The sequence below is a fragment of the Osmerus eperlanus genome, chromosome 26 (genome assembly GCF_963692335.1).
Source record: "Osmerus eperlanus chromosome 26, fOsmEpe2.1, whole genome shotgun sequence".
NCBI lineage: Eukaryota > Metazoa > Chordata > Actinopteri > Osmeriformes > Osmeridae > Osmerus > Osmerus eperlanus.
The window spans coordinates 9,064,925-9,090,388 of record NC_085043.1 but is presented as its reverse complement, the minus strand read 5'-3'; the positions used below and the strand labels follow the sequence as shown (position 1 = coordinate 9,090,388).

General features: G+C 54.4%; 2 protein-coding genes across 2 annotated transcripts; both read right to left on the bottom strand.

Moving 5' to 3' along the window:
• Positions 1 to 604: 604 nt before the first annotated feature.
• Positions 605 to 23,096, bottom strand: LOC134012721 (uncharacterized). Its single transcript, XM_062452263.1, has 45 exons — positions 22,814 to 23,096; positions 20,983 to 21,243; positions 20,601 to 20,861; positions 19,980 to 20,240; positions 19,512 to 19,772; positions 19,165 to 19,422; positions 18,735 to 18,995; positions 18,165 to 18,425; positions 17,773 to 18,039; positions 17,395 to 17,652; positions 16,741 to 17,013; positions 16,370 to 16,630; positions 15,945 to 16,208; positions 15,286 to 15,549; positions 14,858 to 15,118; positions 14,275 to 14,535; positions 13,777 to 14,037; positions 13,380 to 13,640; positions 12,986 to 13,246; positions 12,601 to 12,861; positions 12,152 to 12,415; positions 11,716 to 11,976; positions 11,347 to 11,604; positions 10,905 to 11,165; positions 10,482 to 10,742; positions 10,121 to 10,384; positions 9,530 to 9,787; positions 9,172 to 9,441; positions 8,549 to 8,809; positions 8,126 to 8,386; positions 7,556 to 7,816; positions 7,114 to 7,371; positions 6,586 to 6,846; positions 5,945 to 6,205; positions 5,430 to 5,687; positions 4,842 to 5,105; positions 4,295 to 4,555; positions 3,879 to 4,139; positions 3,275 to 3,535; positions 2,774 to 3,034; positions 2,272 to 2,532; positions 1,655 to 1,942; positions 1,215 to 1,445; positions 1,024 to 1,086; positions 605 to 885 (listed from the first exon to the last, which is right to left on the bottom strand). The coding sequence occupies exons 3-45, from the start codon at positions 20,851 to 20,853 to the stop codon at positions 605 to 607; spliced, it is 11,058 nt and encodes a 3,685-aa protein (XP_062308247.1). The 5' UTR covers positions 20,854 to 20,861; positions 20,983 to 21,243; positions 22,814 to 23,096.
• Positions 23,097 to 23,262: 166 nt separating this feature from the next.
• On the bottom strand, positions 23,263 to 25,245 carry LOC134012720 (fibronectin type III domain-containing protein 7-like). Its single transcript, XM_062452262.1, has 5 exons — positions 25,005 to 25,245; positions 24,597 to 24,857; positions 24,203 to 24,463; positions 23,695 to 23,955; positions 23,263 to 23,546 (listed from the first exon to the last, which is right to left on the bottom strand). Exons 2-5 carry the CDS (start codon positions 24,823 to 24,825, stop codon positions 23,263 to 23,265), a joined length of 1,035 nt encoding a protein of 344 aa, XP_062308246.1. The 5' UTR covers positions 24,826 to 24,857; positions 25,005 to 25,245.
• Positions 25,246 to 25,464: the final 219 nt, after the last annotated feature.

The following is a 25,464-nucleotide window of genomic DNA, read 5'->3' as shown; positions in this document are numbered from 1 at the left end:
CGAGACAGAACATATAGTACATCAGATAGAAAATATACTGTATGGTTAAAAAAAATATTGCTTGATAAATTACCATTTATTTTCTCTATCTAATATTTTGTGTACATAATTTGATTTAAATCAGCAGAAGAATCTAAAATGTGTATATTGGTAACAGAAATAATCTTGTTGTTGCCCATCTCAAAAATATTAGCATTTATGATAAATAGCAGAACAATTGTAGCAATACTTTTGGAAAGAACTACACATTAATATGATACATGCTGCTATCTTACCAACCACAATGAAGGAAATTAAATCTAATTCTAGCAGTGAGTCAAAGATTGTTTAGCTTAATCAGTAGATACTCATCTGGTTAAATCAAACATATTTCAGATGAATGCAATATCCTAAACGTTACATGATGGCTTTCAACAGAATTAAAACATAGTTTCTGTGAAATAATCTATAGCAAAAAATATAATGTTGTTATGATTTTATTTACGCTTTTATATCAAATCAGTGACTCGTTATAGTCTCCAAGCCATTTCAGTTGGAGTGCACCTCCATGACAGGAGAAAGTCACAGATTTTCGTGTCGTAATGTTCGATAAGGTAGAAGCCTTTTACAGAGGAACGCCGGTAGTGACACACAGAGGCGTGGAGTACGAGCTCTGTGTGCGCGCGTTCTTGGCTGAGAGGAGGATGCAATATATGGTGGAGGGTTTTAGGTCGTTCACGATGGAAAACTCGCTGTAGACAACCATCACCTCCCGATGTGGCCTGGTGGGAATGTCTTCTTTGACGACGAGGGTGTAGTGCGTAGCGCCCCTAACCGGCCCCCACTCCACATACAGGGACACTCCTGTTACCGTGGTAACCTTCACCTCAGGGACCGACAGCTCCTCTGGAGAGAGCATAAACAATATTTTAAATTTTTTAAATAATTTTTTAATTGTTGATATGTCCTTGTTTGTCATGGCTACTGCTGTAGGCTACATAATTCACGAAGAGAACAGTAATACGTAATTTATCGTGTGCTCACCGCTCTGATGTATTTCAGCAAACAGTTCACTTTCCCTTAGATCTCTCCTACTGCGATTTAATGCTGGAAAAGGAATCGTTAAGAGAGCCTAGTTAGCTCGAAATCGACTCAAAACCGTAAGGCTTGTCACGTGAAAATGCATGGTGAATAATTGAGTCATGCCCTTTTCCTCCCTACGACCCCAAACTCACCCGTGACTGTTGATGGGACACTTTCCCCAGCTGCGTTGCTGGCCGTCACCTCGACGACATTCGGGCTTACGTTGGTCAGGTTGCAGGAGAGCTCTGGAGTGACGCACACCTGTGTTCGTATTGGGGCGGTCACGTAAACGGTGTACTTGACGGCCAACACAGATGCCCCCCAGGACAAGATAGAGGTCTGGTTGTCACCCCTGAATTCGACATCGGGAGGAGGGCAGGGACCTGGAAAGAAAATGGCACGTTTTTAGAGATACCTGCTATTAAACTTCCGACAATCTCACTCACCTCAGCCATGACCGCCCTTCATAGCCAACACCCCCAGCTGGGAAACATCATTTCCAGCCTGACTTTGCTGTAATAGACCAGCTTGTCATGGTTATTCTTTGATAAATACCGTAGCATTTCTTTTTCTACATCGCAACCTTGTTTACCTGTGATCCCCACAACAGCAGTTGAGGGCTTGCTCTCGCCGGCCAAGTTCCTGGAACGCACCGTGAGACTGAAGGAGGTGCTGCAGGGCAGTGGAATCTCAAAGTACTGGATCTCTGTCCAATAGGAGGAGACCGTCAACAGGGCCTGTGGGTCGTCTTGGATACGCCCTGTCACCTCCACCAGGTACGTGACGTTGGGGCAGACGACAGCACTCCAGGACACACGAGCCACAAAGTTCTGGCCAATGAACTTCACCTTGTTCGTGACCGTGGCAGGGGGACACGGGACTGTGTAAAGAGAACAAGGATGATGTTAGACCTGGTCGCTATAGTGACCTGTAACATCCCAAATTAAGTCAGTCTTACTATTTATACAACAGACAGGTTTAATAAGACTAGTCTAACCTGACAATTTAAGACTGTTTAAGGCTAGGACTAGTCTTAAACTAAGTTTATGCAACTAACCCCTGGTTGCTATTGACTGAACATCCCTATACGTACAGACTCTGTCCGCAATGGGGTGTGTGTGACGAGCTAGGTGACGCTTTCAGTCCCTTGCCATGTCTCCAGTGCGCAAGCTCTCACTAAGTCTGTGGTTTGTGAGTAGACAGGGTTACCTGCTCCAGCAGGCAGGGGCTTGCTGAGGGAGCCGTTGCAGGCTCTGTCAGAGGCCTGCACGGAGTAGTTGTACACGGCTCCGCACCACAGGCCCCCGATGGTGCACGAGGTGGTGTTGCTGTTGCAGTACAGCACGCTGCCGGCGCCACACGTGGCGCGGACGTAGTATTGCTCCGCCCCCTCAGTGGCGTTCCACGACAGCACCGCAGAGTTGGTCTTGCATTGGGATTCCACACGCAGGCCAGTCGGGGAGCAGGGTACTGGCAGAGAGGGAGGGATCGGCGTTAGACACGTGGGAAATGGAGGTGTAGGTTTTATCAGATGTAGATGGTACACGACCCACCCACTTTTTGAAAAAGGCAAATCTGTCACTTTTTTTTATTAAGAAAATTCTATTTGAATTTCCTCAAAACCTAACCCTAACTGTCCCACCCACATTTAAAAAACAAACCTATGTCCCACGTTTTGAAGGAAAATATTAGTTTTTGTCTTCGTAGCTACCTGTCCTGTAAGTGACGGCGGTGCTGGGCTGACTGGTGCAGTTGACGGTGCTGGCGGTCACGCTGAAGCTGTACGGCTGGCCACAGTGCAGCTCGCCAAGGCTGCAGTTGTTGACCGAGGTGTTGCAGGTGCGCAGGTCGCCGTCTCGGCCCGTGACGGTCAGCAGGTAGGACGTGGCCACCACGGAGAGAGGCCAGGACACCGTCACACTGTTGTCCTGGCACGTCGGCACGATGGACACATTCTTGGGGGTGCAGGGCTCTACACGGGACAGGCGTCGAAGATTAGGGAGGGATACAAGAATAGAGCTTGATATGATAGAGCTAGATAAAATAGAACTCAAATACAGCCAGAAGAGGTAGAATTAAGCAAGAGAATAGAGATACTGATTATAGAGTTTGAGCTAGCATTGAACTAGATCGACTAGATCCAGAACAGAGCCAGAGAGAAGGGAGCTAGCAACCTAGCTCCGTAGGGGGCGCGTCAGACGCGAACTCTGACCTGTGACGACCTTCTGCGGCGGGCTCCTCAGGCTGCTGCACTTGTCTGAGGAGGCCGACACGATGATGGTGTACTGCATACCGCAGAGGACGCTGGCGAGCAGGCAGGAGCTGGAGGTGCTGTTGCAGGAGATGAGGCTGCGGTCCTGGCCCTCGGCCGTCACCAGGTACAGCGGGGTGTTTTCTGTGGCCTCCCAGCCCACCAGGATGGTGCTGCTGTTGCACTGGGTGTGGATGGTGATGTGGGTGAGGGCACAGGGACCTGGGAGGCAAGACACAGTGGAGCTTTGCGTGAGTCGCGTACCCGCAGCGAGGTCACGGAGAGGGTCTAGGCCATTGGTTCTCAAACCTGTCCTCAAGTCCTGCATGTTTTAGACGTTTCCCTGCTCCAACACACCTGATTCAAATGCATGTTCGTTACCAGGCTTCTACAGAGCTAGATAACGACCCATTTATTTGAATCAGGTGTGTTGGAGCAGGGAAACATCTACAACATGCAGGACAGGGGTGCCCTGAGGACAAGGATTGCCCACCCCCGGTCTAGGGGCTGTCGGCGTGAAAGAGGGTCACGTTAGGGATGCGACAGAGCACGACGAGGCGTTTACCCGTTTGAAAGTGGACGATGTTGCTCGGCGTGCTGTTGCAGAAGGCGTTGGAAGCGATCACGCTGAAGGTGTAGTTGGTGCCGCAGGCCAAGTTGGGAATGTTACACGTGAGGGTGGAGGTGGTGCAGGAGAGGTTTTGCTGATCGCTCCCGACAGCCAACACTGTGTAGGTCTGAGCGCCGCTCGACGGCTGCCATGTCATCCAGGCTGAGTTGGTCACACAGTCCAGACTCCCTTCTAGCCCGGTGGGCGGCAGAGGGGCTGAGGAAGAAGGAAAGACACGAGATACGAGAAATAAAATAGTCCAATAAGAACTCAACACACACGAAAGCGTCAATTCGACCAATATTTCGTTATTTTTATTTTTTTGGGCCACATGGACGTGACAGAACAGTCTGTACTGGGGTGTTTCATACCTGTGGAGACTCTGATCGGGAGGCTACATTTGCCCTTGCAGTCGCCCCTGATGGAGGCGACGCTGACATTGTAGTCGTGTCCCTCGAGTAGGTTTAGAATCGTGCAGCTGGTGCCTGTGGTGTTGCACGACAGGATCACCCCGTTGCTGGCCTGGGCCACGGCATCGAAGTAGTCGGCGTCGGGGTCGGGCGCCCACGAGACGATCACGGAGTGTTGGGAACAGCGGACATCGGCCGTCACGTTCTGGGGAGGGCAGGGAGCTGGGGCGGGACGTTAGAGAGGTTGGTGCACCGCAGAAACCGTACGTCTGAGAGTGATCATCTTTCATTTGATTCTACATCTAGTTGGACTTGTTTGCTAGTATACATGGCCTATCTAGTGACTTAATTGAAGTAAACTACGCATTATTTTAAGACATCTTATCAAGTGGAGTTTTCTTACTGTATTGGCAGCCAAATGTGCTTGTTTAAACCATAAAGAAAGCTCATAACTAATATTTTTGCATTGTTTCAACGTGCCACTCAAGCATGGAGGATTCGTGTTCACCTGTTCTGGAGCTGGCCCTGCTACTCGGCACGCTACTGCACGCCTCGTCCTTGGCAAACACAGTCACGTTGTAGGTCTGTCCACAGGGCAGGTCGGTCAGGTCACAGAATGTCAGGCTGTTGTTGCATGTGGCCTGGGTGCCCCCGTCGGCTGTGACGCCCACCGCCTGGTACCAGGCAGCGCCGCTGGCCCGCTCCCACGTCACCGCCACCGCGTTGGGCTTGCAAAGCAGCGCAGCCTTCACGCTGGTGGGCTTACAGGGCACTAGGAGGAGGAGAGAGGGAGGAGAGAGGGAGGAGAGAGGGAGAGGCCGTGAGCATGGGAGTCAGGTGGCTGAGCGGTTAGGGAATCGGGCTAGTAATCTGAAGGCTGCCAGTTCGATTCCCGGCCGTGCCAAATAACGTTGTGTCCTTGGGCAAGGCACTTCACCCTACTTGCCTCGGGGGGGAATGTCCCTGTACTTACTGTAAGTCGCTCTGGATACGAGCGTCTGCTAAATGACTAAATGTAAATGTTTCACAGGTCTCTTTCTCTCTCTCTCTCTAGTCCTCTGCTCTTAGTGAGTGGGTCCTGTGAGAGCGCACGTACCGGACTGCAGAGTGAGGAATGTGCTGCTGCTGTTGCAGGTCCCATCCTGAGCAGCGACCGTCACGTTGTACAGCTGGCCGCAGTGCATGCTGGGTAGCCGGCAGCTGGTGGCGTTGCTGGCACAATGGACTTGGTGGCCGTCCGGTCCGATAGCGCTCACCTGGTAGGAGGACATGCCCACTCCTCGTTCCCATGACACCAGCCCAGTGTTGTTGGTGCACTCCATCTTGGCGGTGACATTCTGGGGCTTGCAGGGCACTGCACAAGCACAGGAAGTGTTAGAGAGGGACTGTACCAAGTGTGGCGAGAGTACAGGAAGTGTTAGAGAGGGACTGTACCAAGTGTGGCGAGAGGACAGGAAGTGTTAGACAGGGACTGTACCAAGTGTGGCGAGAGGACAGGAAGTGTTAGAGAGGGACTGTACCAAGTGTGGCGAGAGTACAGGAAGTGTTAGAGAGGGACTGTACCAAGTGTGGCGAGAGTACAGGAAGTGATGTCGCCTTCCGTGACCTCACCTGTGTTCACGTGCGTCGCCGTGCTGTTGGCGCTGGCACACGCGTGGTCGGAGGCGCTCACGGTGATGTTGTACGACCCGCTGCACTGCTGATTGGCGAATATGCACACCGTGTCGATGGTGTCGCACGACAGCTTGTTGCCTCCGCTGCCGGACGCCACCGCGGTGTATAAGGTGGCACCGTTGCTAGGCTCCCAGGAGACGGACACGACATTGGACGCACAATTTGTAGTGGCTTCCACGTGGTTAGGTACACAAGGCACTGAGAGAGAGAAAGAGAGAGAGATTTAATAGACTGCTTGCATCTCATGCATGTTGTCTACCTGCAATCAGTTATGCATAAACTACACAGCTACACAATAACACAACATAGGGTTAGGGGCAGAGTGCAAATTATACAATGACAATCGGGGGGGTCATTTTTGTTAATTTTATAACAATGGGGGGGTCAACTTCTTCTCCAGGGCGTAAAGTAATATTTATGATTACAGGTAAGAACAATATATAATTGTATTGACCCCCCCGACCTGTTGTTTTGACCTCTTTTGGGGGGGGGTCCAAGTCTTAATTAGGGGGGTCAAACCCCCCCCAAGCCCCCCCGTAATTCGCACCCTGGTTAGGGGTCAAAGAGTCCAAGTTCACCTGACTGCAGCTGGGTCATGTTACTCTCCGACACGTTGCACTCTCCGTTGAGTGCGACCACGCTGATGTTGTAGGTGAAGCCGCACAGGAGATCGGGGACGAGGCAGCTGTTCTGGGTCGTCTCGCAACCTGTCTCGTGCTCCTGCACGCCGATGGCCTGGACCCTGTAGGACTCCGCCCCCTGGCTGGGCTTCCACGCCACGAGGGCAGAGTTAGCAGAGCAGTCCAGTGAGATCACCACTTGCTCGGGGGGGCAGGGGACTGGGGGGAGGGGGGGGGGGGGAGAGGAGGGGGAGAGGAGGGGGAGAAGAGGGGGAGAAGAGGGGGAGAAGAGGGGGAGAAGAGGGGGAGAAGAGGGGGAGAAGAGGGGGAGAAGAGGGGGAGAAGAGGGGGAGAGAGGAGAGCAGAATGGTGGGGGTGGGACGAGTACAATCATGAGCAGCAGTTCAATTGACAGTGACAGCAGTGAGATGGTGTAGAACGTATCACAACTGAACACAATTCAAAGGCAATCTCTTCTCCACTGACCTGATGTCATTTCCCGGCTGGAGCTACGGAAGCTGTCGCACTGTCCGTCGGAGGCCACCATGCTGACCGTGAACACTTGGCCACAGGTCAGGTCCAGCAGCTCACAGTTGGTGTTGTTGGTGCGGCAGGATGACTCGTCAGCGCCCCCGGTGGCTGTGACCGTGTAGGCCAGGCTCCCCACAGTATGGGACCAGACCACTTGGGCCGAGTCCAGGAAGCAGTCCAGGACGACGTCTTGGATCTGTGGGGTGCAGGGGACTAGAGACGGGAAAGGAGAGCGCTGTCAACAGGGGGGGAACGCTCAGATAACGAGGTTACATTCAGGTGCAAAGATAAGCGTTCTACCAAGGCTTTGAGATCTGTTCCAGAACGACACCATCTCTGTTTTTTCGTTAGTCGTCGATATGAAGTTATAGCTTCACCGCGAGGTGTGTTTTAGTACCTGTCTGAACCTCTGCTGATTGGCTAGGCAGGCTGCCGCAGCTGCTGTCCCTCGCCACAACGCTGACGGTGTAGAGCGCTCCACAGGTGAGGTTGGTCAGGGTGCAGCCGAGTTCCGCGCTCTCGCACGTCGACAGGCCGCCCTGCGCGTTTTCCGCCGTGGCCACGTAGAACAGCGCCCCCTTGCTGGCGTTCCACGACACTCGGGCCGTGTTGTCCGAGCAGTTTATCACGGCCACAACGTTTGTCGGGACGCAGGGCACTGGAGAGAGGAGAGGGGACAGAAAGAAGGGTGTCAGCCTCTGGAAGTTGGGACGTTGTTGGGTTGTGGATGAGACACAGACAGACAGTCTGACAGACAGACGGTCGGACGGACTGAAGTCTGACAGACAGACAGACAGACAGACAGTCTTGACAGACTGACAGACAGACAGACAGACTGACATACTGACAGTCTGACAGACAGGCTGACAGACTGACTGACTGACCGACAGGCTGACAGACAGGCTGACAGTCAGACAGGCTGACAGACAGGCTGACAGTCAGACAGTCTGAGGTTTTTCCCGCTCACCTGAGTGGAGCGTGTTCTCCGGGCTGGGGTTGGACTGGCACAGCTGTCTGGAGGCGGTGACGGTGACGGTGTAGTTCTGTCCGCAGGTCATCTGGGACGTGCCACACTCGAGGCTGCTGGACATGCAGGTGTCGGTCTGGCCGTCGCTACGCTTGAGGGTGGCCGTGTAGTAATCCGCCATCGGAGACGCCCCCCATGACACCACGGCGATGTTGGTCTGGCAGTCCATGACACTGGAGACTGAGGTGGGGGGGCAGGGTTCTGAAGAGTTGAGGGGGGGGGGGGGGGGGGTATACAGATGAGGGGATATGTTTCCATGTTGATTGATCTGTCGTCCAAATGCTTATTGGTACACCAAGCGAGAGATTGAAAGGGCTTGTCCTGTGTGTCAGGCGGGTGGCATTGGGTGTAGCTCAGACGTACCTGTATCCTGATGCGCAGGCAGGCTGAAGACGCTTCTACACACCGAATCCACCGCTTGGACGGACAGGGAGTAACTCTGGCCGCACGTCAACTCTGAGAAGGCGACACGGGTGTCGTTGGTGCTCTGCGCCACCTGGGTGCCGCTGGCGGCTTCTGCAGTCGCCACGTAGAGATCTGCTCCGTGACCTGGGAGCCACTGGAGAGTGGTCACCTTCGTGGCACAGTTTATTGACGACGTCAGGTTCTGGGGCACGCAAGGAGCTGCAACAGACATCAGTGAAGTCAAAACATATATAAACTCTAGGGGTGGGAATCTTTTGGTACCTCACGATTCGAATCGATTCTTGGGGTCACAATTCGCTTAAAAATCAATTAACGTTTTTTTGCGATTTTTAATCCCCCAAAAATGCTGATACAAAAAATACATACAAAATAACATAACAAAAAAATAAACAATTTTTTACAATTGTGAATCGATGTGAATCGCTAGAAGACTGAATCGCGATTCAAATGTGAATCGATTTTTTTCCCCCAACCCCTAATAAACACGCAGGCTACAGTATGGAATAGTCCAGAGACCAGGGAATGAATGACAGTTGCCGTTGCTGGCAGGAAGTGCTTACCTGTGTGTATGCTGGTGCTGTTGCTAGGAGAGCTGCTACACAGGTGATCGTTGGCGATGACGTGTACGACGTACAGGTCCCCACACAGCAGGTTGTCCCAGGTGCAGGTGGTGGAGTTGGTGGAGTTGGTGGTGCACATGAGGGGTAGGCTGTCCGTTCCCACGGCGATCGCCGTGTAGTACTCGGCCCCGTCACTGGTACCCCAGCTGACGGCGCCCAGGCCGGCCTCACACTGGATGTAGGTCGTCACGCCGTACGGGATGCAAGGGGCTGGAGGCGAGAAAGCAGTTCGTTTTATAGCGAGAAAAACGACTAGGATTTGACTGGATGGACGCAGGCAACACACACGCTCTCGTACCGGTCTTGAAGCGCGCTGTGCTGCTGGCAGGGCTGCCACAGCGCTCGTCCTCGGCCGTGACCGTGAAGCTGTAGGTCTGTCCGCAGGGAAGCACCAGGTCCAGGGCGGTGTCGTTGGTCTGCAGGGCCGTGAAGTATCCCAGGTCCCCCGCGGCCGTCAGCACGTAGACGGAGGCCCCTCTGGCCCCGGCCCAGCTCAGAGACACCGTCTCGTTGCTGCAGGAGCCCTCGACCACCAGCTGGCTTGGCTGACACGGCGCTAAGACAGGGAGTCAGATGGCTGAGCGGTTAGGGAGTCGGGCTATTAATCAGAAGGTTGTTGGTTCAATTCCCGGCCGTGCAAAAATGACGTTGTATACCTGGGCAAGGCACTTTAACCTACTTGCCTCGGGGAGAATGTCTGTGTACTTACTGTAAGTCGCTCTGGATAAGAGCGTCTGCTAAATGACTAAATGTAAATGTAATAAATGTAAAATGACAGAGACGGTTTAGGACTTACTTAGGTCCAAACAAACCCTCTTTAAGTTTGAAAGTGCTTTGAGGAAAGACGAGTAAAGATGAGAGAAATTAGGTTATTTGGAAGTTGTTCTACCTGTCTTGACCTCCACGCTGTTGCTGCTCTCGCTCTGACACAGGCTGTTGTAGGCCGTCACGGTGAACCTGTAGGTCTCTCCACAGTCCAGCCCAGGGAACGTGCAGGAGGAGCCGGTGGAGTTGCAGTACCTGACCGGTCCTCCCAGACTGGGGGTGGCGCTAGCCCGGTAGAGCTGCACCCCCTCTGTCTTTTTCCAGGACAAGGTGGCTGTATTGTTTCCGCACAAAAACTCCACGCCCACACTCAGGGGGGCGCAGGGTCCTAGAGGTCAGAGGGGCATGGGTGAGGGGTCAGTGGGTTCAGTAAGGATCAGATACAGACCTGGTCTCGATGATTTGGAGCAGCAGAGCCGACTTACGTGTGCTGAAGCTGACCCCAGTAGGACTCTCCACCTGGCAGTTTTGGTTGATAGACGTCAGACTGAGGTTGTAGCTCTGACCGCAGGCTAGCCCGGTCAAGTTGCAGTGGTTCTCCGTCGTCGCGCAGTACGCTTGGAAGCCGTCGCCCGTCGTGCCCATCAGCGTGTAAGAGTCGGCGCCATCGCTGAATGCCCATGTGACCGCGGCGCTGTCGTTAGCACAGTTCACGTGCGCCTGAACGCTGGCGGGCACGCAGGGAGCTAACGGCGGGGGAAGAGAAGGGGCTCCTGGTTAGAAACATGCTCATTCGTACCGTAAACCCCTGTCAAGAACGCTCTCCCGTCTTCCACTCTGGGTCTCAGATCTGTCGAGTTCAAAAGCCGAGAGGGACTTCCTGGAGTGGGCGGAGGCCTGAGACTGACCTGAGGTCAGCAGGATTGTGGCGGAGGCGCTGCTGTTGAGGATCTCTCCCAGCGCGAAAACCGTGACCAGGTAGGTGGATCCGCAGTGGAGCCCCGTCACGTTGCAGAAGGTCCCGGTCGTGCTGCAGGACAGAGAGTCTCCTCGGCGGCCTTCCATTTTCGCCACGTAGCCCACGGCGCCCTCGCTCTCCTCCCATGACACCGTGCCCATGTCTGTGCCGCAGTGCACGCGCGCCTGGATGTTTTTGGGCGGGCAGGGTTCTGAGGGGAAACACACGGCGGGTGGGACGGTGAAGGCAAGGTTGACACAAAGAACCTGCCGGAAACTGTATCGTGTCTGTAAGTGTGTAATTCCAGGGGTTGTTGAGGCGGAGGGTTCGAAGGAGAAATATCCTCCTGTGTGTGTGTGTGTGTGTGTGTGTGTGGTGGCGGGTGTTCTCACCTGTGGTCAGACTGACCGAGTCAGAAGTAACCACGCCCTGGCAGATCTCGTTGCTGGCGGTGATGGAGACGTTGTAGACCTTGCCGCACTCTATGTCATGCAGGGCGCAGTAGGTGTCGCTGGTCTGGCAGGAGGACGTCACGCCTTGGTCGGTCACCGCCTCGGCCCTGTACGAGGTGGACCCCTTGCTCCTGTCCCAGCTCACCTGGGCGATGTTCAGACTGTACGTGGTGGTGGGGTAAAGAGGGATGCAGGGCTCTGAGCAGGAGAGAAGTCAGGAGAAAAGGGATGAAATCCGATATTTGTCGATTCGATGGGAGCGTATCTATTTGATGTGTTGGGACACGTTCTTTGACGTGAGGCGCTCACCAGTGATGAGTGTTCCTGTCATGTGACCCACGCTGCTACAGTTCTCCCCCCGGGCCTCGACAGACACGGAGTATTCCTCCCCGCAGGCGAGATCGTCGAGGTAACAGTGGGTGTTGTTGGTGTCGCAGGTCACCGATTGGCCAAGCTGAGGGATGGCCGTGGCTCTATAGGAAACGGCTCCGGCGCTCATCGACCAGGTCAGCATGCCTACACGACTCTCACAGTCCATCTCAGCTCTGATCTGAGTGGGTTGACAGGGGACTGAGGGGATGAAGGAGAAGACGGAAAACAAAAGAGGCAAGAGTAAGTTTAACGGCTGTGTCTCAAAGGAAGGTTCCGTCGGCTGCTTGTCACACCGGCCCCAGCACCTCAGCGCTCCCCACCCGTGATCCTCCGCGGGGCTTTCCGCCGACGTCTAACCATCTGAGTAGCTCACCTGAGGGTGCGACGACGGGCTCGGTGACCGGGCTGCTGCAATATCCGTCGGAGGCGACCACGCTGGCGTGGTAGAGCTGTCCGCAGCTCAGCCCGCTGATGTTGCAGAAGCCTGCGGACATGGCCTGGCAGGTGGTGCCGCTGCCGTTGCCGTCCTCCACGCTCGCCGTGTAGGAGTCGGCTCCCCGGCTCGTCGACCAAGACACTTTTAGGGAGTTGTCCTGGCAACTGACCGTGGCGGACACGGTGTCCGGCGTGCAGGGAACTGGAGGGGGGATCAGAGAGACAGTTTGTGATGTGGATTTTAGTTAGTTTGCGTCGCCCGTGTGGAAAGCAGTCTGTTGATGTATGTATATATGGAAACATCTGGTTTATCGTGTTTGTGTGAGTGCGTGTGTGTGCGTGTACCTGTGTGCGTGTGTGTGTACCTGTGTGTGTGTGTGTACCCACCTGTTCTGAGGTCCACCTTGTTGCTCGGAGGGCTGTTGCACGTGCTGTCATTGGCCACCACGGCGGCGGTGTAGTGTTGCCCACAGCGAAGGCCGGTGAGGTCACACGTGTTTTCGAAAGACGAGCACTTGTCCACATGTCCGTCAGTTCCGACGGCGGTCACGGTGTACAGCTGGCCCCCGCGGCTGCTGGTCCAGTTCATGCTGCCCACGTTGTCTCTGCAGGTCACACTGCCCTCTAGCTTCTGGGGGGTGCATGGCGCTGTGGGTCATGACATGGTTAATATATCCGTTCAACAGAACTTTGGTGTGTGTAAATGGTGTTGGGTTGGCTTTTAAAAATGGTTGTTTCCCCCCCCATCACGAGTTGCATTGTTTGTGTTTACCGGTTCGGACGATGTTGCCGATGCTCTCGGAGCTGTTGCAGGTGCGCCCCTCGGCGGTCACGATCAGCACGTACATCTTGCCGCACGGGAGGCCTGTGATGTCACATTGCGTCCCGCGGGCGGAGCAGCAGGTGGTCTGTCCATCGGTGCGCTCCAGCGTAGCAGTGTAGGCCACGGCGCCCGTGCTGGCCGCCCACGATATCGCCACCGAGCCGTTCTCACAGCTCATGTCCGCCTCCACGTCCTGAGGCGGGCAGGGCGCTGGCCGAGAGACAAGCGTACGCCGTGTTCATATTTATATCCATCACAACGCATGACAAAAATAACTTTTTGGTTTGTTTGTTATTGAGGTGAAAGGCGCTACGAGTGCTTGCGTGTCTTTCCAGTTCCTCACCGGTTTCAGAAACCACGGCGTTGCTCGGCGCACTGGAGCACTGCTGGTCGGCGGCCGCGACGGTGAAGGTGAAGTTCTGCCCGCACGGCAGCTCTGGCACCGCGCACGAGCTGTCGGTTGTGTTGCACGTGTAGGTCGTCCCCGTCCGGTCTGTCGCCACGGCGACGTAGAGCTCTGCCCCGGCAGCGCGCTCCCAGATCACCCAGGCCGAGTCCGAGAGACAGTCAACATCCACCTCGGTGAGGCGGGGGATGCAGGGAGCTGGCGGCAACAACAAACAAACAACCATTAGAGCAGTGTATGTTATATAACTTTATTAGTACACTTAGTATTAGACTAAAAACGGATTGATGTGATGACAGATTGATCTGATCTGTGAGCGTTACTGATCCCAGACCTGCTCTGATGCGCTGGACCGGGCTGTCAGCGCCCACACAGCCCCCTCGTGACGGGGTGACGGTGACGTTGTACTCCATGCCGCACGTCAGGTTGCTAAGGTTACAGCCGGTTTGCGGGGCACTGCAGGTGAAGAGGCGACCGCCGGAGCAGACGGCCGTGGCCGTGTACAGAACCCCCGCGACGCTGTTGTTCCACGTCACCGCTGCGACGCTGGTGGAGCAGTTGACCACGACCTTCACCGCGTCTGGAGGACATGGAGCTGACAGGAAGAAGAGAAGAAGAAGAAAAGAAGAAGAAAAGAAGAAGCAAAGAAGAAGAGAAGAAGAAGAAAAGAAGAAGCAAAGAAGAAGAGAAGAAGAAGAAAAGAAGAAGCAAAGAAGAAGAGAAGAAGAAGAAAAGAAGAAGCAAAGAAGAAGAAGATTTTAAATCCTGCTATGTATGTAATTCACTTCAAATAGGCCAGAGAGCGTTTCTATGACTGGAAGGAGAGCCCTACCTGCCCTGACTTGCTGCAAGGCACTCTGGGAGCTGTTGCAGGACTCGTAGGAGGCCAGCACCACCACGGTGTAGTTGAGACCGCACTGCACGTCGGGGACCACGCAGCCGAGTGCGGCCCGTGCGCAGCTGCTCCGCGTCCCGGCGCTGCTCTGCACGCTGGTGTGGAAGAGCTGAGTCTGGCCGCTCTGCTGCCAGGTGACGTTCAGCACGGCGGCCCGGCAGTCCATCTGGCTCTGCACGTTCGCCGGCACACAGGGGGCTAGGGGAGAGAGGGGGAGGGTGTCAGATGGCTGAGCGGTTAGGGAATCGGGCTATTAATCAGAAGGTTGCCGGTTCGATTCCTGGCCGTGCTAAAAATTACGTTGTGTCCTTGGGCAAGGCACTTTACCCTACTTGCCTCGGGGGGAATGTCCCTGTACTTACTGTAAGTCGCTCTGGATAAGAGCGTCTGCTAAATGACCAAATGTTATGTAAAATGTAAATGTGACCCGGCTGTCTCGACGGGCGTTTCGAACGTGAAGGGAGAAGGCGATGGCCTGGGGGGTGATGTGCTTAGTGCGAGGTCAGACTGTGGCACCTACCTGTGTGAAGGACATAGATGTTACTCTTGGCCCCGGCGCAGCCGTCATCCAAACCGACGACGTAGACCTTGTACTCTTGTCCACACACCAGTCCTGTGATGTTACATGTCGCACTGGTGGTGTTGCAGGTCCGTTTTTGGCCCTGGGTGCACTCGGCAACTGCCATGTATGAGAGCGAGCCCTTTGATGCCACCCAGGAGACTGAGATGGTGTTGGAGTCACACGAGGACAGGACCTTGAGCTGGGTAGGGGGGCAAGGCGCTAGGGAGAGGGCAAGGGGATGAAAGGAAGGTTAGCCAGTGCTGGATGTCAAAGAAAATACTTTACACGTTATTTTTATTTTTTTTTCATTGTCAAAATCAAAATTTTATCTGTAACAGTTTCCTAGCAACGTCACAAATGAGCGTTGTTTTATCACAGCGAACTACCTGTGTTTATATTGAGCCACTCGAGGGAGGGGCTCAAGCACTTAAGCCCCTCCCCCCTCACGCTCATCCTGTAATTCTCCCCACACTGCAGCCCGCTGATGTTGCAGGAGGAGCCGTTGGTGGCGCAGGTCCGCAGGTGAGGAACGTTGAAGTCCTCGGCCGTGGCGTTGTAAGACACGATGCCTTGGCCAGGAGTCCAGGACAGGACGGCCGTGTTGGTGCTGCAGTCAAGGGAGGCCTGGAAGCCAGAGTGGGGGCAGGGACCTGGATGGACCACAACAAAAACAACCTGGAGGTCACGCCCAGTAGCACCATCACATTCTTCTATGACGCACCGAGTGTAGGGATGACGGCGGGTTGTGTACGGTTAGGTTTCGGTCCCTGTGTGTTTACTAGGGGTGGGAATCTTTTGGTACTTCAAGATCCGATTCGAATCGATTCTTGGGGTCACGAATCGCTAAAAAAATCGATTCACGATTTTCTGCAATTTTTTATCCCCCCCCCAAAAAAAATCTTCATTTTTTTTTCTAAAATACAGAAATGACATAAAAAATACAAATAAAAATAATTTTAACATTTGTGAATCGATGTGAATCGCTAGAAGACTTAATCGAGATTCAAATGTGAATCGATTTTTCCCCCCACCCCCTAGTGTTTACCTGTGCTCGCCGTGATTGGTTGGCTCGCCAGGCTCCCACAGCTGTCGTGATAGGCCAGCACCGTGATGGTGTAGACCTGGCCACAGCGCAGGCTGGAGAAGATGCAGATGGTGTCCGTGTTTTCGCACGTGTCGTTGTGGCCGCCGCCGTTGGCTTCCGCCAGCACCGTGTAGCGGAGGGCGCCGCGGGCTTGGTCCCAGGTTACCATGGTGATGCCGTTCTCGCAGTCCACGTTGGCTTCGACCTGAGTGGGGACGCAGGGGGCTGGAACAGAGAAGTGGGGGGGTTCTTGAATCATGACGTATGTAGCACCCAAGCTAGCTACAAGCTATGATAGTTAAATAGACACCGTTTTTTTCTTTCTTTTTTTTTACGACGGTATCGCATTGCTGTGCCGGTATCAGCTTGTACGTGTTCAACCTCACCTGTGAGCAGGTTCAGTGTGGTGCTGGGGGCGCTCGTGCAGTTCTGGCTCTGCCCCACCACGCTGAGGGTGTACTGTTCTCCACAGCCCAGCTGGGTGAAGGTGCAGTTGGAGCCGGTGCTGTTGCAGGTCTTGCTGCGGCCCAGGCGGTCCACAGCCGACACCACGTTGAGCTGGTCAGGCCCGGTGTTCTGCCACGTCACCTGCGCCGCGTTGCTGCTGCATTCCAGGTTCACGGCTGGGCTCGTCGGCTTACAGGGGGCTAGGTAGGGGGGCCGGGGGGGAAGGGGTCAGAAACTCAAAAGATCGAACTTTCACTGCCAACTTTCCACGGGGCGTGGCTTCCGAAACGGCGGCGGGCGGCACTCGTACCTGATTGGACCTTGTAGTCCGTATCGTTGATTTTGCCGCAGCTGGCGGAGGAGCTGGAGGTGGTGACGGCGAGGCTGTAGGTGGTGCCGCAGCTCAGGTTCTGGATGGTGCAGGCCGTGAGGCTGGTGTTGCAGGTGGAGCGGGAACCGTCGCTGCCGATCGCCAGGCCGGTGTAGCTGGAAGGGTTGCCAGGGCTGGCCTTCCACTGGAGGGAAAAAGTGTTGGCCGTGCAGCTGGGCAGCTGGGCCGCGACGTCACTGGGCAGACACTGGGCTGTGGGGGGGGACGAGGGGGAGAGAGAGGTCACGTTACTGGGCAGACACCGGGCTGTGGGGGGGGACGAGGGGGAGAGAGAGGTCACGTTACTGGGCAGACACCGGGCTGTGGGGGGGGACGAGGGGGAGAGAGAGGTCACGTTACTGGGCAGACACCGGGCTGTGGTGGGGGAGGAGGGGGAGAGAGAGGTGGTGAGACCACACCACGACAACGTCAAAGGATTTCTATGTTCTTACCCATTATCATTCAATATTCAAATCCACATTTTTGATTAATTATTTGTTATTATGAATATAAAAATTATATAAAATATGTATTGTATTAATTATTTCACTCTTTTTTTTTTCTATCTTTTTTTTTTTTGTATTAATTTTTTACCAGAGTCGAACTGGATGCTGGGTGCCACGGTGCTGTTGCAAGTGGTGGTAGACGCTGCCACAGCTGCCGAGTAGGTGAGCCCACAGTCCAACGCCACGGAGCAGGAAGCGTTGTTGGACACGCAGGAAGCCAGGCGCCCGTTAGGGCCCGTCACCGTGGCGACGTAAGCCACCGCGCCGTCGCTCGGGTTCCAGGCGAGGGCGGTCTTGGTGGTGCCGCATTTAGACTGCGCCGTGAGGTTGGTGGGTGCGCAGGGAGCTGTTGACGAGATCGAGATGAAGGTTTGGCAACTTCTTGACACTGATTGATTGCAAATGAACAGGAATTGAAGCGTTTTTTTTTTATCAGGCTGTCGCTGATAAAGCCTGTGTCCAGTACCTGTGTCTATCTCTATGGCTGGACTGAGGCCGCTGGTGCACTTGGAGTCCTGGGCAGACACTCTGAAGGTGAAGTGCTCGCCACACTGAAGCCCAGAGATGAGTTTCGATGTCCCTGCCATGGTGTAGGTGGCATTGACTCCTCCTTGTTTCTGGGAGTACAGGAAGTAGGTGACTGCGGAGGAGGCGGGGCTCGGGGCCCAGGTGATGTTAAGGTTGTTGGTGCTGCAGGCTGTCACACCAGCCAGGTTGGTGGGTGGACAGATTGCTGAGAGAAGGAAAGGGAGAAGGAGAGAGAGAGAAGGGGAGGGAGAGAGAGGGAGGGATGAGAGTTGAAGGAAGGGGAAGTGCTGAGTTTGTGCAGTTATATTTTCAGGTTCTCCTCTCTCTCACCTGCCGTGAGAGAGACCGGCGCACTGGGTTCGCTCCTGCAACCCAGCTTCACGGTCACCACGGAGACGGTGTAGGTCTCGCCACAGTTCAAGCCACCGAAGGAGCAGCCGGTCCCGTTCGTGGAGCAGTTGTAGGCGTGGCCCTGGCTTCCCGTCGCCGTGGCAACGTAGAGCTCACCCGCCGAGCCGGAGGCCCAGGACACAGAGCCCACGTTACCTGTGCAGGTCAGAGACACCTGCACTGCAGGACGAGGACAGGGACCTGGGAAGAAGAGTGGGAAGAAGTCAGGTGGCAGAGCGGTGAGGGAAGCGGGCTAGTAATCCGAAGGTTGCCAGTTCGATTCCCGGCCATGCCAAAATGACGTTGTGTCCTTGGGCAAGGCATTTCACCCTACTTGCCTCGGGGGAATGTCCCTGTACTTACTGTAAGTCGCTCTGGATACGAGCGTCTGCTAAATGACTAAATGTAAATGTAAGAAAAAGTCGCGAGAAGAAAGTCGCGATTACAACCAGGAAACGTTCGAAACTTGTAACTTCTTCTGTCTTTTTCCTAGATCCAAGTCCTGCTCACCTGTAGTAAAGTTGAACGCGGTGCTCTGGAAGCCTTCGCAGGCCGGGGAGAAGGGCGTGACGGTGACGTTGTAGGTCTTGTCGCACGGCAAGCCGCTGAGGGTGCAGCTGGTGCCGTTCGTGGCGCAGGTCTTGCTGTCTCCGTCTCTGCCGACGGCAAGCACGTCGTAGCGCACGGCCCCAGGACTGGTGAGCCAGGTAACGACCGCCGTGTTGTTGGCACACACCAGAGACACACTGACGTCCTGGGGGGCGCAGGGGGCTGAGGGAGAGGTGGAGAGGAGGGTGGAGGGAAGGGGTGAAGTGATTATATAACAGCACTTAAAAAGGCATTTCCAAGTTTCCAAATGACTGGTTCAGTCTGTGATGTGTGTCTGTGTGTGTATGTGTGTATGTGTGTGTGTATGTGTGTGTGTGTGTGTCACTCCTACCTGTCTGTATCTGGGTGGTCCCTGGCTGGCTGCTGTTGCAGAGTGCAGAGATGGCGTACACTGTGGCGTTGTACAGCTGACCACATCTCAGGGAGGTTATGGAGCACTGGGTCCCCGCTGTCCTGCAGGATTCCGAGTGGTTCCCGGACGTCACCAGGGCGTAGAAACTGTCCCTTCCCAGAGTCTCGTCCCAGCTCAACACAGCCTTACTGGTGCCACACGTGTACTGGGCCTTGACATTAGCTGGGATGCAGGGGGCTTGGGGAAGACAAGAAGTTTACAGTTTATGTCAAAAAAAAATCAATGACAGCCATCTAATATTTCATATTTTGTCCGGTGTAGCGTACCTGTGACAATCTGGAACGCATCACTGGGTTTGCTGTTGCACTGGCTGCCCAGAGAAAAGCCCTGCGTGGTGTAGTTCTGTCCACAGAGCAGGTTTGTGAGCACGCAGGAAGTGCTGTTGGACTGGCAGGATGCAGAGTGGCCAGAGGCGGAGGTGGCATTGATGAGGACGCCCACGACGTCCTTGCTCAGAGCCCAGAACACAGAGGCGCGGTTGGTGGAACAGTCCAGGGTGTGATTCTGGATGACGGGAGGGCAGGGGGCTGGGGTCACAGATAGAGAAAGTGCCGGAAGGTGAAAAGGCTAAGTGTGCATTATGCGGTTTAATCATTGCTTTTGATAATCAGCCTATGTGCTGTAAAATACATTTTGTACAAATATTTTCCCTCCTTCTAGGCAGTTTCCTGTGTAACATACAGTAATTGTAGCCATATATAGTGTAACCGAATATTGTTACTGTGTCTGTTTACCTGTTTGTACGGTGGTTGAGGCCAGAGTGGTGCTGTTGCAGGTCCCATCTCCAGCCAGCACTATTACTGTGTATTTATTCCCACATCTCAGCTGGCTGAGGTCACAGGAAGTCAGGGTGGAGGTACAGGAATCGACGTTGCTCCCATTAAGCTGAGCAACCGCCGTGTAGGCCTTGGCCCCTGCGCTGGCCACCCAGGACACGGACACCGCGCCAGAGACGCACTGCAGGCGGGCGGTCACGTTCTTGGGGTCACAGGGTGCTGGAGGGGTCGAAGGTCAGATCGTTAACGGGTGAGCTCGGACCGTTTTTTTTTATAGTACTACACAGAGGCGTAGGTTTGTTTTCAAACGTGGGTGGGACATTTCAATCAAAACTGTGGGGGTCTTTTAAAAAGCCTTTTACCGCATACAAAAACAAAGTGAAGTATTTTCTTTTAACCGTTGGGCTGTCTCAGACCCCCCACATTGCGAAGGTTAAAAGAATATTTGTTTTTGTATTGGGTAAAATTGGGAAAACACAGCAATGGTTCGTTGTGAACCTTTGGGTCATGTGACCCGAAGGCAGCACAAGGGTTAAGGGTATCCCCACAGAGAGAGAGAGGTCTCCTCCTTTAGCTTACCGGCTGTCACGTCGAGGCTAGCGCTGGTGGAGCTGTTACACTGGCTGTTGCTGGCGACCACACAAAGGCTGTACTTCTGAGCACACTTCAGGCCGGGGAATGAGCAGGAGGGGTCGGTGGAAGAGCAGGGGGTGGAGAGGCCGTCTGAGCTGGTCAGCGTGGACGTGTAGGTCAGAGCCCCGGGAGCAGAGCTCCAGGACGCCAGCAGGGTGTTGGAGGAACACCCCACGTGCCCCTGCAGGTTAGTGGGCATACAGGGCCCTGGGGGGGAGAGAGAAGGGTCGTGTTTAGCTACAAGCAAGGTGACGCAGTCCCCAAAACATATTTGAGTGTTTTATTTTCTTCTAGACTTTCCTAAGATTGGGAAACTTGGAGAACACACCTGTCTGGACTGTTTGCGATGCGCTGCTCGGTCCGGTACAGTTGCTGTTGCTTGCTTTTACTGTGACGCTGTACTGCTGCCCACACAGGAGCCCCTTCACCTCGCAGCCTGTGTTCGTGGTGGTGCAGGACAGTGCAGTACCATTCCCAGGCAGCGCGGTGGCGGTGTAGTTCAGGGGAACGGAGTCCGGTCCCCAGCTGACCCTCAGGATGTTGCTGCTACAGTTGAGGCTGGTCGTCACACCGTGTGGGGCACAGGGAGCTGAACGGGCACAGGAGACACAAGCACACAGTAAAGACCCTCAGGCTATTAATCAGAAGGTTGCCGGTTCGATTCCCGACAGTGAAAATTACGTGTCCTTGGGCAAGGCACTTCACCCTACTTGCCTCGGGGAGAATGTTCCTGTACTTACTGTGACTTACTTATCTCTGGATAAGAGCGTCTGCTAAATGACTAAATGTAAATGTAATGTAGATGTTAAAGGTGACAGGAAGAGGGTTAGAGGTGACAGGAAGAGGGTTAAAGGTGACAGGAAGAGGGTGAGGTGACAGGAAGAGGGTGACAGGAAGAGGGTTAAAGGTGACAGGAAGAGGGTTAAAATTGACAGGAAGAGGGTGAAAGGTGACAGGAAGAGGGTTAGAGGTGACAGGAAGAGGGTGACAGGAAGAGGGTTAAAGGTGACAGGAAGAGGGTTAAAGGTGACAGGAAGAGGGTGACAGGAAGAGGGTTAAAGGTGACAGGAAGAGGGTTAAAGGTGACAGGAAGAGGGTTAAAGGTGACAGGAAGAGGGTGAAAGGTGACAGGAAGAGGGTTAAAGGTGACAGGAAGAGGGTGACAGGAAGAGGGTTAAAGGTGACAGGAAGAGGGTTAAAGGTGACAGGAAGAGGGTGACAGGAAGAGGGTTAAAGGTGACAGGAAGAGGGTTAAAGGTGACAGGAAGAGGGTGAAAGGTGACAGGAAGAGGGTTAAAGGTGACAGGAAGAGGGTGACAGGAAGAGGGTTAAAGGTGACAGGAAGAGGGTGAAAGGTGACAGGAAGAGGGTGAAAGGTGACAGGAAGAGGGTGAAAGGTGACAGGAAGAGGGTTAAAGGTGACAGGAAGAGGGTGAAAGGTGACAGGAAGAGGGTGAAAGGTGACAGGAAGAGGGTGAAAGGTGACAGGAAGAGGGTTAAAGGTGACAGGAAGAGGGTTAGAGGTGACAGGAAGAGGGTGAAAGGTGACAGGAAGAGGGTGAAAGGTGACAGGAAGAGGGTTAGAGGTGACAGGAAGAGGGTGAAAGGTGACAGGAAGAGGGTGAAAGGTGACAGGAAGAGGGTGACAGGAAGAGGGTTAAAGGTGACAGGAAGAGGGTTAAAGGTGACAGGAAGAGGGTGACAGGAAGAGGGTTAAAGGTGACAGGAAGAGGGTTAAAGGTGACAGGAAGAGGGTGAAAGGTGACAGGAAGAGGGTTAAAGGTGACAGGAAGAGGGTGACAGGAAGAGGGTTAAAGGTGACAGGAAGAGGGTTAAAGGTGACAGGAAGAGGGTGAAAGGTGACAGGAAGAGGGTTAAAGGTGACAGGAAGAGGGTGACAGGAAGAGGGTTAAAGGTGACAGGAAGAGGGTGAAAGGTGACAGGAAGAGGGTGAAAGGTGACAGGAAGAGGGTGAAAGGTGACAGGAAGAGGGTGAAAGGTGACAGGAAGAGGGTTAAAGTGACAGGAAGAGGGTTAGAGGTGACAGGAAGAGGGTGAAAGGTGACAGGAAGAGGGTTAAAGGTGACAGGAAGAGGGTTAGAGGTGACAGGAAGAGGGTGAAAGGTGACAGGAAGAGGAGGACGGAAGCCGGGCCTCACCGGACTGCTGGGTGAACGGCAGGCTGTTGGGGCTGTCACAGCTGCCGTCAGAGGCGGCGGCGGTGAAGACGTAGGCCTGGCCGCAGCGAAGGCCGGCCAGCTGGCAGCCAGGGGTGGCGGTGGCACAGGGCACAGTGTGGCCGTCCGTGCCCACCGCCTTGGCAGTGTAGGCCGCGGCGTTGGGGCTGGCGTCCCAGGTGAGGGAGGCGGTGTTCGTGGCACAGTCCACCCAGCCGGTGACATTAGTGGGCGGGCAAGGGACTGCGGGTGATATGGGAGGTTTGGGTTAGCGACACAGTTAGCCATGGGCTCTAAAACCATGAAAGTGGTCCACTCCTAATATCTGTCAATAGCTCACTCAAATGGTCTCAATCCATTCATATTCAAGAGATATGTTTCTTTGTCAAAGCATTTGCTCTTTATCAACGTTCAATTCAACATTTGAAGTTTTACGAAAACTCGTGCCAATCACCTGTCGCCAGGCCGACCGCTCTGCTCATCAGGCTTGAGCAGCTGACGTCCACGGCCATCACGCTGACGACGTACACCTCGCCGCACCGCAGGTCGGCCATGACGCAGTTGGTGAGGTTGGAGGAGCACTCGGTCCGGTGACCGCTCCCGCCCAACGCCACCGCGGTGAAGGTCCTGGCCCCGAGGCCGCCCGCCCAGGACACCGCCACGGAGCTCGCGCCGCAGGTGCGCACGGCCGTCACGTTGGTGGGCACACACGGCACTGACGGGAGAGGAGAGCACGCACCGGTTATACCAGGGAACCAGGAAGTAAGTCAGTCCGTCGAGGTCTTAACTTTGGAGGTTTGTCTGTATATAGTATATGTGAGTTTGGATTCGGCTGCGCTGAAACAAAGAGGTTTTCTACCTACCCTCCCTGACTGAGACGGGCTTGCTGGGCATGCTGACGCAGGTGCCATTGACAGACATAACCGTCACCATGTATTCCTTCCCACATGTCAGGGTGTTGAACGTGCAGTTGGTCTGCGTGGTGTTGCAGTACTCGCGCTGCCCGTTGCCGCCGGCGATGACGGCGGAGTAAGCTTCCGCGCGCTTGGACGCGTTCCAGCTCACCGCGAGGGTCCCGGTAACACAGTTCACTCTGGTTTGCACATTCGCTGGGCCGCAAGGCACTGGGGGGAAAACAGGAAGGAGAGATAGGGATGTTATTGCAGTCAAGTAGTGTTACTCCACCGTGCACAGGAAGTAGGGTGTTCGAATGCTAAAGGGGTTTGTTTTGATGTCTCAATGGCAACCATCTCTCCCAATTTCAACCTGTAAACATCCCACTAAAGTGACAGTTGGTCTTCCAATGTCCAACACCACGACGTGAGCTCCCTACGAATGCCTCACGCCCCTCTGTGAGCGGGAGGTATCTACCTGACTCCATGGACACGGGCTTGGAGGGCATGCTGGGGCAGATGCCGTCGTGGTGCGCCACGGTGACAGCGTAAAGCTGGCCACACTTCAGGCTGGTGACTGTGCAGTTGTTTCTGGTGGTGCTGCAGCTGAGGAGGCCTCCGGAAGCGTCCACCATGGTGGCCGTGTAAGACGCCATGCTGTGGTCGCCCTGCCACACGATCAGAGCGCTGTTGGTTGTGCAGTTCAGCGTGGCCTCAATATGGCTCGGCGGACATGGGGCTGGAGAGGAGAGGATGGAAAGTTGGGAGACACATGTTATAGTTTCCATAGACATCGGTATAAAACCGCCGGTTTTATCGGTTTAATCAGAGTTCAAACCCTGACTTGATGAGGGCTCTGAACAGACACATACCTGTTTCCACAGACACTATTTCACTCTTTGAGCTGTTGCACTTGAGGTTGGTGGCGATGACAAAGGCAGTGTAGTTGGAGCTGCAGCGCAGGCCACTGATCTTGCACTCGTTTGCCATCGCGTTGCAGGTGCGGACCACGCCGGCATCATCCGTCGCCGTGGCGATGTAGAACACGGCACTGGAGGAGGCGACCCAGGTCAGGGTGATGGAGTCAGCTCCGCACTCCATCGCTGCTGACACGTTCTTAGGAGCGCAAGGAACTGCCGAGAGAGAAGAAACCATTCAGGTGACCATCCCCCCCACCAATACGAAAGTCTGCGCAATGATTTTCCGCACTCGTAGATTCGTCGTTTTCGCACAGACATTATCAGCCTACTATAACAGCCAGCGAACAGAACAGGCCTCACCGGTTTCGGCCACCTGTCCCAGCGTTCTGTAGCTGGGGCACTCGTCGTCAAAAGCCGTGATGTGTACGGTGAGACTCTCTCCGCAGAGAACGTTCCGGATGAGGGCAGCTGTTGTCGGCGGAGCTGCAGTTGTAGCGGTTGCGGTCGTCGTTGTTCCCCCAAGCTTCCACCGCGTACGACAGTGCGCCGTCCGCAGAGTCCCACGTGCTGGTCAGGACGTCCGACGAACAGTTTGCCGAGGTCATCACGTTCTTCGGCATGGCAAGGCGCTGAGGAGGAACACAGAGGTTTCTTAGTCGCCATGTCATAGTCGTAGTCGTGAGTAGTTGAGTGCCAATACGTTGTTTTGTTCTTGTTATCAACCAAAGCTTTCCACAGACCAGTCAAGCCTTTATTCAGCTGTGGCCTAAAAAGGCTGACAGTGTAACTGGAGCCAGCCTTTCACCTAAAGGTTCTCCAC